Raw genomic sequence first — 16,016 nt, forward strand, 5'->3', positions numbered from 1 at the left:
AATAGTACACTACATGCCAGGAAAAGGCTATGTTTTATGCTAAACTGAATTTGTTTATTATTGTAACAAAAAAGCAAAGTCTGGATAGAGAACCGGGTCATTAGGATGTTTTCTTTTGGGGGGGGGGGGGGGGGGCGATAGCAGCTTTTCAACAAGAAAACATTTTCAAAAAGACACTGCAGAGCACAGGCTGGATCTCTACGACATCATCCAATGAGTTAAGTCACTCTGAACAACAGGTAGTATATAGTAACTGTAAGTTATAGTAACTGTACACCTGAGAAGAGTGGGGAGGCATTACCACTGTGCACTATAATATAAATAAATAATATAATATAATCAATATAAATAAAACACAAACTGTACACTCAACGTCATGATAATAAAATTATATTTATAATCATTAAAAAAAATGTCAATTGAAGAATGAATATTTGTTTCCCACTGCAATGATATCAATAGAAATGTATATGGGGTTGTGGTGGGGTGGGCGTGGTTTGAGCGTCGGCTGCAGAGAGAGAGAGTGTGAGAGGAGCGGCTCGCGGATCCTTCGTCACGACTGTCAGCTGGAGGTAATCAGCGCCGATAATTGTTAATTGTTTAATTGCGCTGATTGCCTCTGATTGCTTTCAACAGTGAGCCTGGGGTTTTTAAAGGAAGACCGGAAGCTGGAGCGAGAGGGCTGACAACAAGACGGCTGCGGAACCGTCGTTTGTATATACAGAGTGTTGTAAAACGCATTGGTGAATAAAAGAGCACGGCAGTGCTAATTAAGGAACCAACTGTCTCCCGTGAGTGTGTGTGTTTAAACAGGAGGGGTGGCACTCACTTGCCACAGTGGTGGCCCGTGCGGGGGGAGAAGTATTAAACACACACGAGACAACATGGAACACAGCCAGGAGCAGGAGGAAACGCCACAACCGGTGGTAGCACTGGCGAGGATGCTGGAGGGGATGGCGGCGATGCAGGAGAGGCAGGCGGCGATGCACGCCGAACAGCTGGAGGCTCTGCGGGCGCAAACTTCCCTCCAGACCCAGGCTCTACTGCAGCTGGCGGCTGCCGGAGAAACCAGCTCCCGAGAGAGACAGACCGGACCCCCCGTGGCTCTCCATCTACCTAAAATGACCCCGGAGGACGACGCGGAGGCGTTCCTTGAGGGATTTGAGGTGGCCGCGAGGGCAAGTAAATGGCCGGAGGAGGAGTGGGTCGTCCGACTCCTGCCCCTCTTGACTGGGGAAGCACAACGGGCGGCACACAGCTTACCCCCCACAGCGCGGACGGTCTACGGCAACCTAAAGAAGGCGGTCCTGGACCGTCTCGGATACAGCCCGGAAGAACACCGGCGACGGTTCAGGGAGACGGCCCTGGCCAGAGAGGACCGACCATTCGCATACGCGCAGAGACTGCTGGACATGGCGCGTCGGTGGCTGCGCCCAGAACTCCGGTCAGCAGACGAGGTGGTGGAGCTGGTGGCCCTCGAACGTTTTATCGATGGCCTCCCGGCGGAGACGGCGAATTGGGTGAGGTGCCATCGGCCGACCGGGTTGGCGGCCGCCGTCACCCTGGCGGAGGACCACCTGGCGCTCTACCCCCACGGCCAGTCACAGCAGCAGCAGCAGCAGCAGCAAGGACGGGCAGACACGGCTCCGCGCAGGAGAGCCCTTCCTCGTTCCCTTCCTTCCCCCCTTTCTTCCTCCCTTCCCCGTGCCCAAACCCCCGCATTTTCCCGCAACAACCCTTTTTTTTCTGTTTCCCCAGCCCCAGGCTCAGTGGCGGCGGGATACGACCCACAGAGAGCTCCTCAGACGCCCGGACCGGGGTGTTGGCGGTGCGGACAACCGGGTCACCTGCGCCGCGAGTGCCCGCTCATGGAGGTGGGGCAGGTGGTCCGTGTTGTCGGCCCGCCCACCTCCGCTCCCGATCCAGACGGAGCGTACTGTATTCCGGTAAGGATTCAAGGGAGTGAACACCAGGCGCTGTTGGACTCAGGGGCTATGCAGACCATGATTCGACAAAGCCTGGTTCGACCCGAGGCGTTGTTGGAAGCATCAAGGGTTTCTATAAGGTGTGTGCATGGGGATTTACACGAGTACCCTATAGTCTCCGTGGAAATTCGGTGTCAAGGGAAAAAGCATAAAATAAAGGCTGCGGTTAGCTCCCGCCTCTCGCACCCTCTGATTTTAGGCACTGATTGGCCGGGGTTCCGCCAGGCAGCTGGTAAGGTAGGGGGGGTGCGTTCACGACAGCTAGGGCTGTGTGATGTGTGTGCTGCTGTCAGCGGTGACGCGGGGTCGTCCGACGCAGCAGAGGGGGAGCCGGCACCAGTGGAGCCTCAGGGGGAGACTCTGCAGGTGCCGGTGTTTCGCCCCATGGAGGATTTCCCACTCGAGCAGTCTCGTGATGACACCCTACGCTTTGCCTTTGACCGCGTGATGTCCATTGATGGTCAACAGGTGCGCCCTGATGCAACACTCACTCACCCGTATTTTGTAATAATTCGGGATAGGTTATACAGAGTGGGTCGTGACACTCAGACTAAGGAGGAAATCACCCAATTGCTGGTGCCTAAAAGCTCTCGGGAAATGGTTTTTCAAACGGCTTTCTCCGCTCCGGATGGTTTGTACCAATTCAGGACACTTCCGTTTGGGTTATTCGGAGCCCCTGCCACCTTCCAGCGCCTAATGGATCGGGTATTGCGTCCGCATGCTGGTTATGCTGCTGCCTATCTGGATGATGTAATCATCCATAGCAGCAGTTGGGAGCAGCATTTGCAGCATGTGGGGGCAGTGCTCGAATCCTTAAGGCAGGCAGGGCTCACGGCTAACCCAAAGAAGTGTGCTATTGGCCGAGCGGAGGTACGGTATTTGGGGTACCACTTGGGAAGTGGACAGGTGCGGCCTCTAGTGGACAAAACCGCAGCGATTGCAGCCTGTCCCCGACCCAAGTCAAAAAAAGAGGTAAGGAGGTTCTTGGGGCTGGCCGGCTATTACAGGAGGTTCATCCCGGCATTTTCGGAGCTAACCAGCCCCCTAACTGACTTAACCCGAAAAGGTGCCTCAGATCCGGTCCAGTGGACGGAACCGTGCCAGCGGGTGTTTGAGAGGGTAAAAGAAGCTCTCTGTGGGGAGCCGCTCTTGTTCACACCTAACTTCTCTCTCCCTTTTGTGTTGCAGACCGACGCGTCGGACAGAGGGCTGGGGGCTGTTTTGACCCAGCAGGTGGAGGGAGTCGACCGCCCCGTGCTGTACATTAGCCGAAAACTGTCACAACGGGAGGCGAAGTACAACACGGTGGAAAAAGAGTGCCTCGCCATTCGGTGGGCGGTCGGAGCCCTCCGGTATTACCTTCTGGGTCGCCCATTCACCCTCTGTTCGGACCATGCCCCCCTCCAATGGCTTCACCGCATGAAGGATACCAACGCCCGGATCACTCGGTGGTATCTGGCTTTGCAGCCTTTTAACTTCAAGGTGATCCATAGACCGGGTGTACGGATGGTCGTGGCGGACTTCCTCTCTCGCCCCAGGAGGGGGGGGGAGGGGGGGGTTGGTCATCGGCCGGATGGCTCCCCGGCCTAAGTCGGGCGGTGGGGGTATGTGGTGGGGTGGGCGTGGTTTGAGCGTCGGCTGCAGAGAGAGAGAGTGTGAGAGGAGCGGCTCGCGGATCCTTCGTCACGACTGTCAGCTGGAGGTAATCAGCGCCGATAATTGTTAATTGTTTAATTGCGCTGATTGCCTCTGATTGCTTTCAACAGTGAGCCTGGGGTTTTTAAAGGAAGACCGGAAGCTGGAGCGAGAGGGCTGACAACAAGACGGCTGCGGAACCGTCGTTTGTATATACAGAGTGTTGTAAAACGCATTGGTGAATAAAAGAGCACGGCAGTGCTAATTAAGGAACCAACTGTCTCCCGTGAGTGTGTGTGTTTAAACAGGAGGGGTGGCACTCACTTGCCACAGGGGTATTCCCAGCAACAATGCATGCAGTCTGGTTGGGCACAAATGTTGATGGTCTGTTAAAGTAGGTGGATTTTTCATTTAAAGACCGTTAATCCACATGGTCTTAATGAAGATCTAGGGCCTAATTTATAATGTTTTTGGATTTAAAACTAAGATCATGTCATCTCAAGATTATTTCCCAAATTACGCTTCACTCATTAAAATAACTGTGACCGAGAAAAGTCGCTTACGTTGGTTTAAAGCGGTGCCTCTGCGTCTTATGTACCTGCAATATATAAATCTTACGTGATACAGAACTGACGTGAGCGTGCTTCACCGTTACTCCTGCTCGCAAAGTTAACCAATAACAGCCCTGTTTTGCTAAATAAGGCCGCATTTCAACATTTCTCACACTTTTCATGCCTGAAATTGTTTATTATTAAATGGTATTCTTAAAGTGCAAACACAGCCCACTTTGGGGATTAACACCTAGCCCTCAAACTTGCAGCAGATAACCAGCAGGAAATGAACATAGGCTACCTCCTAGTATAAACTTCACATACAACATTTATGATCATAATCATGTCTTAAATAGATGCCATCAAATGAGGCCCCTGGTATGCTATCTTTAACATGCATTCTTATGATTAAGCATCTTTTTTTCCCATTATGATCATAATGGGGCTATGTATCTGCATGCACCCCTGTTCAATTCACACAAATTAACGGCAATATGTAGTTCACAACTGAGTATCCTTTTCATGGTTGACATGCAGCCTATTACACACTTACTGTATCCAGAGCAACTTACAACAAATTTACATTTTCACAGTGTCCTTTCATACAGCTGGATATGTACCAAAGCAATTTAGATGAAGTAAGTTGCTGGAGCGTACAACAACAGTGCCCTAGGGGAATCAAACCTGAACCTTTAGGGTTACTAGCCCAGGTTCCTAACCACTGCTGCCACTTGTATCGCCCTTATACGTGGGGACCAGGGGTGGCTGCAGACACAGAGGACAGAGAAGGGAGGCAATGAGGAGCTGTACCAGTGCGTTTACAAGGAGTGCGGTCGTTTGTAAATATAAAGACAGGTCCACGTTATAAAAGTTGTTCCGGGTGTAGGCAGTAGTGTGTCCATTAGTGTCCTTCCGTTGAATCTCCTCGGTCCGCTCGTCTCTCTCTCTCTCTTTACTCCTCTCTTTACATTACGTTCTCAAACAGCCGTAGGGACTGCATGATGTTTTCATCCTGGAGGAGAGAAATGAAAGTCTGTGCTAAGGCCTGTTACAACACACAATAGCTCCTATATTGAAGTATATTACTGTAATCGGTTCTTGTGTCATATTAGTAGTTATTTGGTTCATACAAAGACAGGAAGACAGTGGGGACAGTCAAAGGAAGAAGAGAGAAAAAAGGGGCAAGGGTTCTAAGGATGGAAGAAGAATTCCAACAAAATTCATAATTCGATATTTTATGCTTCATACATATCCCATACGTTCAGACAGGCATTAGCATATTTGGCAGATGATTTGCAGATAATTCCTGTATTTTACAAATGAGGAAGAAAGCATTGCATTAAATTCATTAAATGTATCAATGACCTAAAATCATAGAACAGATCTACTTATTACAATATATTATAATACCTTAGTATCCTATGAAGAACAAGGTAATTTCATCCATAGTTAATTTCTGACAGAATTTGTGACATGAGGTAAATGGTCATTTAATATTTTTTAATGTGCAGTATCCGGGATTGGCAGAGGGAACCCAGGGTGTGACATATGGGGAAACATCCACAACCTTGAAATTAATTAAGTGGTGCATAGAACATTGAGTTTAGCTTTATAAATTAATTAAACGTCTGCACCCCGTGATATTTGCACATGTTTTTTTAATTAGCCGACCTTGCAGTCACTTGACCTTGGTCAAAGCATCAGATATGCGCCCCTTTGGTGGGTTTAATAAAGACTGCAGAAAATGACCATGAGTATTAAGGAAAAACCATTTAGCAGATTGCACCCATAGCTTTGGTCAGCTTTTGATAAATCAGACATAGTTTTTATCCAGCAATCTTTTTTTCGCACAATGCCAAGTCAAAAGTCAAACTTTATTTAAATCGCTCATTTCATGCACAGGGAACTCAATGTGCTTCAGAACAATGCAAAACACACACACAAAAAATGTGTGCTCAGTGCAGATGGATTTTCTATTATTTTGAAATTTGCTTAGAAATGCTAATATGGTTCTATTCACAGTGATAAAGCTTACCTGAGCATAGTAAACAGCCAAGCATGTGATATAATGTGTAGTAACTATAAGTAGAGCAGTGGGTAGGTTTTACTCTGAAATAAAAATCATAATAATTAAAAGCAGGGGGACACCTTGTCAATATTTTATTGTCAAACAGAAGGAAACGAAAACACCGGCAAGGAGCGCAGACTCCCCAGAAGAAGGCAAGAGTAAAATGAAGCACTCAATCACCATCAGCCCAAATTCACTTAACATCGCTCACCGTAATGGGACAGTAATGCCCCTGCGTCTCATTGGGCCGCACGAAATGCCAGAAACCTTTCAACTCTTAATGGATCACTCGCCGAACGACCGCTTGCTTTTCTCAGCAGCGCGGGCGGATGATGAATTGCTCTGTGGCTTCGCGTGGGAGGGGATAAAAATCCCCCGTGCCAGGACAAGAGCTGGGAGATCTGATGTAACGACCTGAGTGCTGCTATGTTAGATTTGAGAGGGTATGAATGAGTGCGAATGTGCTTTTGTTGTCAAAGAAACCCATTTACTTAGAAAACGAACAGATAAAGCCTCTAGTGTGACCAAAAAAATTATAATAAATTATTATTTCCTAACAATATAGGGGAGTCCAGGATGTTTCTTGGCTTAGTTGAGATTGGCATTTTCTGGCCAACTTTCACTGCTTCACTCACTGATGTAATAAGGGGTCTGCAAACTCAGTATGAAATGAACAGTGTTAAGCAAGCCCCAAGTGGTTCTGACAGAGGTACCCCACATTGGTTTGGCAGCCATGCTTGCTGAAGGCCTCGAGGGTGAAAAAAAAAAATTCAGACATTTTTGAATGCCACACTTCTGGCATTATTGAGTGCCAGTTACATAAATGATCACATTTTGTACCTTATTTAAAATACATTAGCTTGTACTTCATAAATCATATATTACTGAGAGCTTCCAAAAATAAAATGCATTTGCACATATTTTGGATGAAATTGGGCAGATAAAATAAATCAGATAGGTCTGCTACAGACCGACAGGCTCTTTTCAGTCTTCAAGGAAAGCTGTGATATAGGCAACAGGGCTGTCTGTTCTAGAGTTAACACAGCATGTTGGACCCTACGTGGTCATTGTTTCAGGACATGTCAGGAGTCACGAGCCTGAGCCTAAGCACTTTCAAGGTCAGAAATGCTTATCAATTTTTAGCTGAGTGGTGAATTTCTCCAACAAGACCAGATGTCTATGGATGACCAGGTGGATGGAAACTGATGCAGGCCAAGAGAAGTCAACTGGATGAAAACACAAAAAGCAGATGGGGGAGGGGGGAGTAAGAGGCATAATGGTAACATACTTCCTGGCATGATAAAATGAATTCTTCCAAAGTGACGACTCCATCTTTATTCTTGTCCATTTTCTGTGGGAGAGAGCAAGATTCTTTTCAGCCCTATAATACTGTATGTCCAAAAGGTCTGTTCTCACTAAGGCATTGCATTTGTGCAAATGTTCCCATTTGAGAGAGCTTAGCGGCGTCACTGACCTGGAAGAAGGCCTCCACATGCTGTCTAGGGACTTCTACTTTCAAGGCAGGGTAGGTGTACTTCCCCATCATGTCATAAATGGCTTTGACAATGTGTGTCATCTCCTGTAACATACAAAACACAGGCAAATACGTTAACATCCATAAAATGCACACCGACACACACATACTCACACACACCATATGAAAAGTTGTTGTGAAATATTGGTATGTTACACCAATATTGATATATTATGCATATACTTCAGTAAACAAATCCACTAATACACAGGCTGTTAAAAATCACAGCAATGTCAATGCTCAGGAATATAATGAAGACAAACATTAACGCAACACGAGCTTGCGCACACCTCCTTGTTGATGTGGCCGTCTTTGTTAATGTCGTACAGGTTGAAAGTCCATTCCAGCTTCTCTCTTACTGAGCCTCGCAGCAGGACGGACAGAGCCGTCACAAAGTCCTGAGGAGGAGAGGGGGAGAGAGAGAAACAAAGAGTTTGTTGGGGGAAGAAAGGGAGAAGAACCCTGTGGTCTTGATAGTGTGAGAAACATCCTGGTACATTAGCCACTGTAGACACATTTGTTGAAGCAAATGCTGAATCCATGTTCCCGTTGTATTTATTAAATTATAATGATGGATTTCGTAGTCATACACTACATTGAGGCCCTCAAAGCAACCAATTATAAATACGTTGGCTCAGGATATTAAAAGGAGATGACACGACAGAAAAAGAAAACAAAATAATGCAGAAATACATGAATGCATAGAAAGAACACACACAGCCATATCTATATGTATCATTTGTTCAAATTTACTTAGATGAAATGCCTTGGGTGTTACAGTAATGTTATAGGCTGCAGGTAGTATAACCATTAAATGTGTCAAGCAGAAAACCAAAGCTGCTGGAGATTTTTTTGCAGCAGTAAGAACTGCCAGAAAAAGTCTGTGATTTGTAACTTATACAAACTGGAGTCATCATTTCATGACATTAAAGCTGTGCGCATAAAGTATTAAAGCTGCAGTTGAATTCTGCATGTTTCACGCTGACTGCACGTTTCTGTAAATGCACACCATCATGAAATCAGACAGGGAGTGTAGGGTGAGAGAGGAACTGGGGGGCATATGGGTTACTCAGAAATGCCATTGTGTGTAAGGGTGGGAGGCTGAAAAGTACAGTGGCAGGAAGTTTGGGGAGGTATAGGACAGCTCATTTTAAATCTCTAACAGTTTTTCTGACATTTAAAAAAAATATATGGTACGAACAACATTGTATGAGCTATGAGCATGGCTATGCCTAGGGTCTGTGAATTATTAAGTGTTTACCTCAAACTTAATAGAGCCGTTTTGCGTAGAATCGAAAGCATTGAACAGATAGTGTGCATAGGTGCTGGCATCTGGAGAGAAACAGACCGAAATCAGGAAAAACTGTGCAGTGGGATAAACTGCATTTTGAAACATACAGTGCGTCATTCACATTCATTCACATTCATTCCTTAATGCTTAAGTAAAATGACATGCACGTCTAAAACAAATAGCCTATTCATAAGACAAACACACAAATGCTAGCACACACAAACACATGCTAGCACAAAGACTGGCCAAAAAGCCAGGAACATACTAACATTATCACACAAACTCAGGGGTTTAGTCCCTGTAACAGAAAAACCATCCTGTGTGCTCGCATTCTGTGACAGAATTATATGTCCCATTTCAACAAAAGCCGGTGAACCCAAATCACACTCAGCATTTTAAGAGTTATTTTGCCATATGTGTGAAATAGATGTGCAGGCCTAGCATCATTACATTTCCAACTCACTTCACAAGATGCCAGTCAGTTGAGATGCAATTTAGATCAACTGGACCCTGACATTCTGTTGTTAAAGAATTCACATTTCCTGGGTTTTCTATTTTCTACAAAAAGACTAAGATTTAAAAAAAAATATTGTTGTGATAAATTGTTCCTGTTCAATGGAAAAATGTCACTGTAATTTCCATATACAGACACAGACACACTACTACTATACAGACAATACTGTAAATCAGTATTTGTTGACTGATATGTATCCATCCACCTGTTTCTTCGAAGGCCTTTTCACTGGGGAAGATAAAACATGTTGTAACCCAAAGACATACATATCAGATGTACACACCTAGAAGAGCTTCCTTTGCACATGGATACAACGATGCATCCACACACGCACAAACATGCACACACACACACACACACACACACACACAAACGCACACCACACACGCGCACACTCACAGACACTTAATAAATTTGAATTTACCTCCATGGGGGAAGAACTGTGCATATATCTGTTTAAATGTCTCCTCATTAACTGCTCCACTTGGACACTCCTGAGGAGAGGCACATTGCTCAGGTAAGCAGAACATTGCAAAATTGTTTGGGTGGTATGGCAGGATGTCAGGAGGAACCATTCCCAGTGTCATTTACAATAAATTATTCAGCGTTAATTCAATGCTAACCGTGTCTGTATGAGTCCCTAGGAAACAGATGGATTCTATCAGTGTTCATTTTAACACGATGCACTGCTGTGTATTGTACACTTGGCAGCCTTACATACAGGCATATCCAAAATTTCTGCAGTTCTGAGACAAGATCTGTGTTACAGTAAAAACTTAAGGGACATCACCCAACCTTCTCACAATCACCCAGAGAACTGAGCGACACGTTGAGTTCCTACAGCAGCTTTGGCCCCCTGAAACCCCCAAAATGAGGTCATATAGTGCAGAATCTCAATCTTCTCTCTCACGTAACCTCTTGTTTTTATTGTCAATGGAGAGTGGGGTGTTTGTATAAGCCTCATTTGCATGCATGTTGTCTCGAAGACTATGGTCAGATTATCTGGCTAGTGGGAAAGAGACGGTAGAGAGAGAAGGGGAAAACAAAGAGAGGAAAAAGGTGCGCTAACATTCTTGAAGCCACGGTACAGTCCTTGCAGCTCTCTTTTGGTGAAGTTGGTCTGAGCTTCGAGTTTATCCAGCCCTTCTGGTCGATGACACACCATGGTAATTTCCAACTCATCATCTATCTTATCTACAGAAAGAGGGAGAGAGAGAAAGAAAGAGAGAGATAGGGGGAAAGAGGGGGAGAGAGAGAAAGAGAGAGAAAGAGAGACAGAGAGAGATGATCTTTAAGTCTTCACAGACTCTGTATATTATAGTGTGCTGTCACTTCCATATTCAGATCCTAGGGCTATTAATCAGTTAATGCTTTCATCTTCTGTATGGAAAATGGTTCCTTTAGAAAGTGGTTATTTCAACTGATTACAGACTGAAGGGTGAAATTGGCAAGGTTCTAATTCCTAGTCACTGAAACTAAAATGTTTGTCTAAAATTAATATGTCCAACATAAAAATAAATGCGAACAAGTCGAATCTGAAAAACCAACATACGTAGTGGGGCCCATGACTGAATTTGAGAATGGCTGCCCAAAACCATACCCCCCACTGAAAGCAAGAATTTCCTGTACTGGGATTTACACTAGAAGGCATGTTTTCAAAACCTTTCAAAAACAAATCACAAGCTCAAGTGTGAAGCAGAGTCCATCCAGGTCCTTAGATCAGCAGTTAATAGTGTGACTACAGAAATACCAAGCGTGTCATGAAAATAAATTTACATGCGAGTGCATTGAAGCCCTTACACCACTGGGTGGCATTAAACAACACGGATCCAAGTACAGAAAGCACAAACCACAGCTTGATCCAGCGGGCCAGAGGAGAAACTGTTGAGTGACAGAACGCCGCAGGAAAAAGCCATGAATGAGTAAAGCAATGAGGCTGCTGTGCTCTGCGGTCTCAGATCTTTCACTCCAGCTGTCCATCAAACCAGCTGGAGTGGCGTGACCTCATCCCTCAGCTTCCTTCCTCTGACCTTCTGCTGTTGCTCTTATAGCCTTTCCACTCCCTCTTCAGTCCATTCATCTTCCTTCCCAGTTTCTCCTGTGATTTTACTGTCCATCTTAAGTCCCCTGCTCTCCTCTCCCCTATCCCATTCCTGCCTCTCCTCTACCCCTACAGTAGATCTCTCAATGATCTTCTAACAGGACTCGGAGAGGCTGCAGGGTTGTCGATCTCCAGCATTTTATTACGTTGTATTTCAGTGTGTGAACAACTTTGGCGTCAGTGCGTCAAGTGTGTTCAGAGTCAGTGTGTTCGGTATCCATGTGCCAGGTTTGTTCAGCATCTGTGTGGAGTCTGTGTTCAGTGTGTGTCAGCATGTTCTACATCAGAATACCACACATGTAGGTTTGGGGAGACGCAGGGAGACATGCCACCTCCAAAATTTTCTTTTAAATGAATTGTCTCCTGTTTCCCCCAAAGTTGAAATGAAACCTATGCCTATGCAGCATAGTGTCAGTCTGTTGGTATATTCAGTGTAGCCTCAAAGCACAGGGATTTCAGGCAAATGTGCGATCAGTATGTTCTGGTGCTGATCCACCTTCAAAGTGCTGCGAATGTGGGAAGCGCTTAGCACAGTGCTCATCACTGTTATGCTAATGAAGATTATGCTAATGCGGACAAGGCTAATGTTCATCTTGCTGCCGAGGATTATGCTGAAGTGGATTACAGAGATGGGTTTCAGGACGGCGCCGTAGGGGGAACACGCTCTCCAAAAGAGAGAGGAGACACCTCCGCGGTCCACAGAATCAGCCCAGTGCTCCAAGCTACCAAGCACATCAATGTACTGAGCGACTGAATACACTGAATGTCTTTAACGCAACCGTCTGACAAAATACACTGTTGCCCATCTGCAAGAGTACGAAGCAAAATAATGGAAATGTTACAGATGAAAAGGTTTTATCATCTCCTCCAAATAATTCAGATGTACTCAAGCTGCAAAAATGGCTTTTCCTTTGTGGTGATTACTGGGAAATGAACAAAGAATAAGCAAGGTCTATCGCAGATGACTAATAGCACTGCAAACCGCCCCATTATGATCTATTCAGTACCAACAAAATACATTCCAAAATTGGATCCCAGCATTCACCTAATCTCTGTCCTGCTGTAATGTTTCCGATATACTCCATTATAATGACTTTCATCTGCTTATTTTTTTCTCATACATTCTCAGAAGGATGATTCACAGGGACAGTGTGAATCTAATGTGTCCATACTGAATGATATTGCCATTTTAACGTGGTCTGGTGGACACATCTGGACAAATTAGCCCATCTAATTAAGAAAATAAATAAACGGCCCTGCCCGCCACTCTCCCAATGGACCTGTGTAATGGAGAAATGTGAAGGTTCGCTTATTCCATGCAACATATATAAGGAACAGCTTACGGATCTGATAGGAGGAGAGGTAGGGGGTATTTCTCATAGCTAGGGCCCCCAGGAGAACTCCCTCCATTATTTAATACTTTGTGGAGTGAGACTGTGTTATGAGCAGTGGGATTGGGATTGTTTTAGAACTTTTGCAGAATGCCAACCGTCTCCACTAAAAACTTCTGCATTAAGTGAGACTGCCTCCAGTAACCATTCTTACAGTATAGAATGTGAAGTGATGTCACTTCCAAAATTAGCTGCCTATTGAATCTGAGTCTGCAATGTAATGACAATGTGAAATGACACTGTGCCAGGTTGCCTTTAGTATTTATTCCTGTGTAGAGCACAATGTCCAAGAATTAACTATTTTGTATAGAGTGAAACGGTCTACAGCATTATGTGGAGTAAGACCCATCTTCTGCATTAAACTATAGTTTATTGAAGGACTGCCTCCAGGATTCATTACTATGCGGAGTGAGTCTTTCAGTAGTTCATAGAGCGAAAACCTAAGGGTGTACACAAGCCATTTATTGGGTCTTCCAATGAAATGGGTTTGTGAGGTGGATAAGAGTTGTTGTTCATTAGAATATTTTTCTCAACAGCTAAAGGCCAGGCAAATGTTTGCAGTTAAAGTGAATTTGTTAGGCCTTACTTAATGGCCTGTGATTTGTCCCAGTTATCACTGCAGACATACATATGTTGCTTATGTGATTGGCCCTTACTGTATATTGGGGGAGAGAAAGGTGACACAGACTTTTTAGGTAGATGCATCGAGCTTGAAGGACATATTTAAGATTAAAAATGCAAAATTCTTTTACCGGAAGTACTGTTCGGCTACTGTACTGTGTGTATGTCAAAGAATCCAAATGTATGTAAACATAAACAGTCATTTGGTCACTAACAGATTGCATCATTTTGATATAACGTATTAGCTTGCTTGGATTGCTAGCCAGGCAAAAGTGGCAACCCCCCCCAGTCTTGTGATGGAAAACATGGAAAACATATAAATGTAATCAAAAAATAAGTTAAAGACTGTTTGTATCATACAATATGGAATTGTAATGAACTGCCTTATTTTGTGTTAACTTTTAAAGCTGTTAGGTGTACCCCATGCCACGTTAGTTTTTACCCCAACCTTGGGGTTAAAAGTAACATTTCACTCATGATACTTTTGGTAAGATTTCTAATGAATGTTATGTTCCAGAAATTTAATTGTGGCGTTTAATCATAGCCAATGGATGTTGGTTGTTTGTATTAAAAAATGATTCATCTGTCTCCAGTAATATTTTCAGAACTGAGCCAAATATGAAAACCGCCCTCGCCCTCCCCTACGTTGCTTGGCATAGTTTTTGTTTCTAGATAGATACACTGCTAGATATTTGTTCATTATTGAATTGCTCTCTTGAACACTGCAACCACACTTATTCTTGTTTTGTGTGATTACAGTCTAGTTTATTTTTATATTTTAAAGGTTTCAGAGCAGGGCAACTGTATGAATTTTATATGATAGCACAATAAAGAGGATTTATTGCATCAGCGGAATAATATTCATTAAACCTGTGAAATTGCCTATATGTGTGTACAATATTGTCCCAAGTTTCCAGAAATATGATGAAGCATGTACAGATAATGGTGGAAACAAGGGATGTTTTTAACACATTCGGCATAGAATCAATTTACAATATAGATTTATAAGCCTAAACATAAACTCCATTATAAAGACGCACATGCGCATGCATGCACACACATACACACACAGACACACACACATACACACACACACTCTATTCTTTATATTATATTTACATTACATTCACTTAGTGAACGATCTTTAAAGCACAAAATATTATGTAGAAGGGGATTAGTGCAGTCACTTGATTTATATGAGCAAAAGTGCCAAATCTAGCTAATAGCATTCCTAGACCAGCAGGTATATGTAACATCAATAAAGAGCTATTGCTAATTATGCTAACCAAAACACAAAAAACACAAATCCTGAATTGAAACATATTACGTCCATAACAAGGCATGCGGGGAAAAACACAAAAGCATTAAAATGTCAAAACCGTGAAAATGCCACGACTTGGTTTTTTTCTCAAGTGAGATCACTGGAGTTCGGGATGGGATGGCACCCAAGATGCAGCTGCAGTCAAGATGCACACCTTTGCCCTCAGACCGTGTAAGTAGTCTTCCTGGCTCTAAGCCTACACACCGGTTAGTCCACAGCAGCCTTCTCTGTCTGTCTGTCAGCAGGCATTTAGCTTTAAGTGCAGGTGAGTCAACCAGTTGGGGTGCAGGTCTGCGTGGATCAGTCTGTGCAAGGGCATAGTGTGTGTGTGTGTGTGTGTGTGTGTGCATGCATGCACGCATGTTTGTGTCTGTGTGTCTGCATGCATGCTTGCATGTGGGGTTATGAGGACCTACCTCTGGACATAGCTCTCTGCTTGGTCTGCATGGTCAGCGTCCCCACCACTGCGCCCATGTTGTCCCTTTGCGGTGGAAACCAGCTTCTCGTAGCTTGTATGGCAATCCGAACGCACGTGTGTGAACAGCAGGACCCTCTCTCTCTCTCTCTCTCTCTCTTTCTCTCTCTCAAACTTGCGCTCTCTCTATCTCTCTTTCTGTTTCTTCCCTTCTGGCTTCTTTCACTCACCTTTTAGACAGGATTTTTTTTTACCCTAAACCCTTTCTTTAAACCCATCTAGTGCTGCTCCTGCCTCTGTGTGAGATGTGCATTACATTTCACTCCTCCTCTTTTCTGCCCCCCGCCCCCTTCTTCTTCTCCCTCTCATTCATACAGCTCGTCAGAACCCTCCTTCAATGATGGCCATAAGCACTTCATTCCACATTCATTCTGCTCTTTCACTGTCTGACTGGTTCCGTCTCCTCTCCCTCTCCTCTCACATTTGAGTTCAAATTGTGCTTTAATTGGTCAAATGATGTGGGGCACAGACTAAGCCTGCGTTTAAGTGGAGGTGAACGCCCTCTCCGTGATGTGAAAGTATAAGTGAT

General features: G+C 44.6%; 2 protein-coding genes across 2 annotated transcripts; one reads left to right on the forward strand and one right to left on the reverse strand.

Annotated features, from left to right (window-relative positions):
- Positions 1-479: 479 nt before the first annotated feature.
- Positions 480-3,893, forward strand: LOC135250088 (uncharacterized). Its single transcript, XM_064326019.1, has 2 exons — positions 480-1,946; positions 3,752-3,893. Exons 1-2 carry the CDS (start codon positions 885-887, stop codon positions 3,752-3,754), a joined length of 1,065 nt encoding a protein of 354 aa, XP_064182089.1. The 5' UTR covers positions 480-884; the 3' UTR covers positions 3,755-3,893.
- Positions 3,894-3,958: 65 nt separating this feature from the next.
- Positions 3,959-15,766, reverse strand: LOC135250089 (Kv channel-interacting protein 1-like). Its single transcript, XM_064326020.1, has 8 exons — positions 15,429-15,766; positions 10,648-10,772; positions 10,003-10,072; positions 9,035-9,105; positions 8,064-8,171; positions 7,714-7,818; positions 7,528-7,590; positions 3,959-5,183 (listed from the first exon to the last, which is right to left on the reverse strand). Exons 1-8 carry the CDS (start codon positions 15,484-15,486, stop codon positions 5,136-5,138), a joined length of 648 nt encoding a protein of 215 aa, XP_064182090.1. The 5' UTR covers positions 15,487-15,766; the 3' UTR covers positions 3,959-5,135.
- Positions 15,767-16,016: the final 250 nt, after the last annotated feature.

The sequence above is a fragment of the Anguilla rostrata genome, chromosome 3, assembly GCF_018555375.3.
Source record: "Anguilla rostrata isolate EN2019 chromosome 3, ASM1855537v3, whole genome shotgun sequence".
Lineage (NCBI taxonomy): Eukaryota > Metazoa > Chordata > Actinopteri > Anguilliformes > Anguillidae > Anguilla > Anguilla rostrata.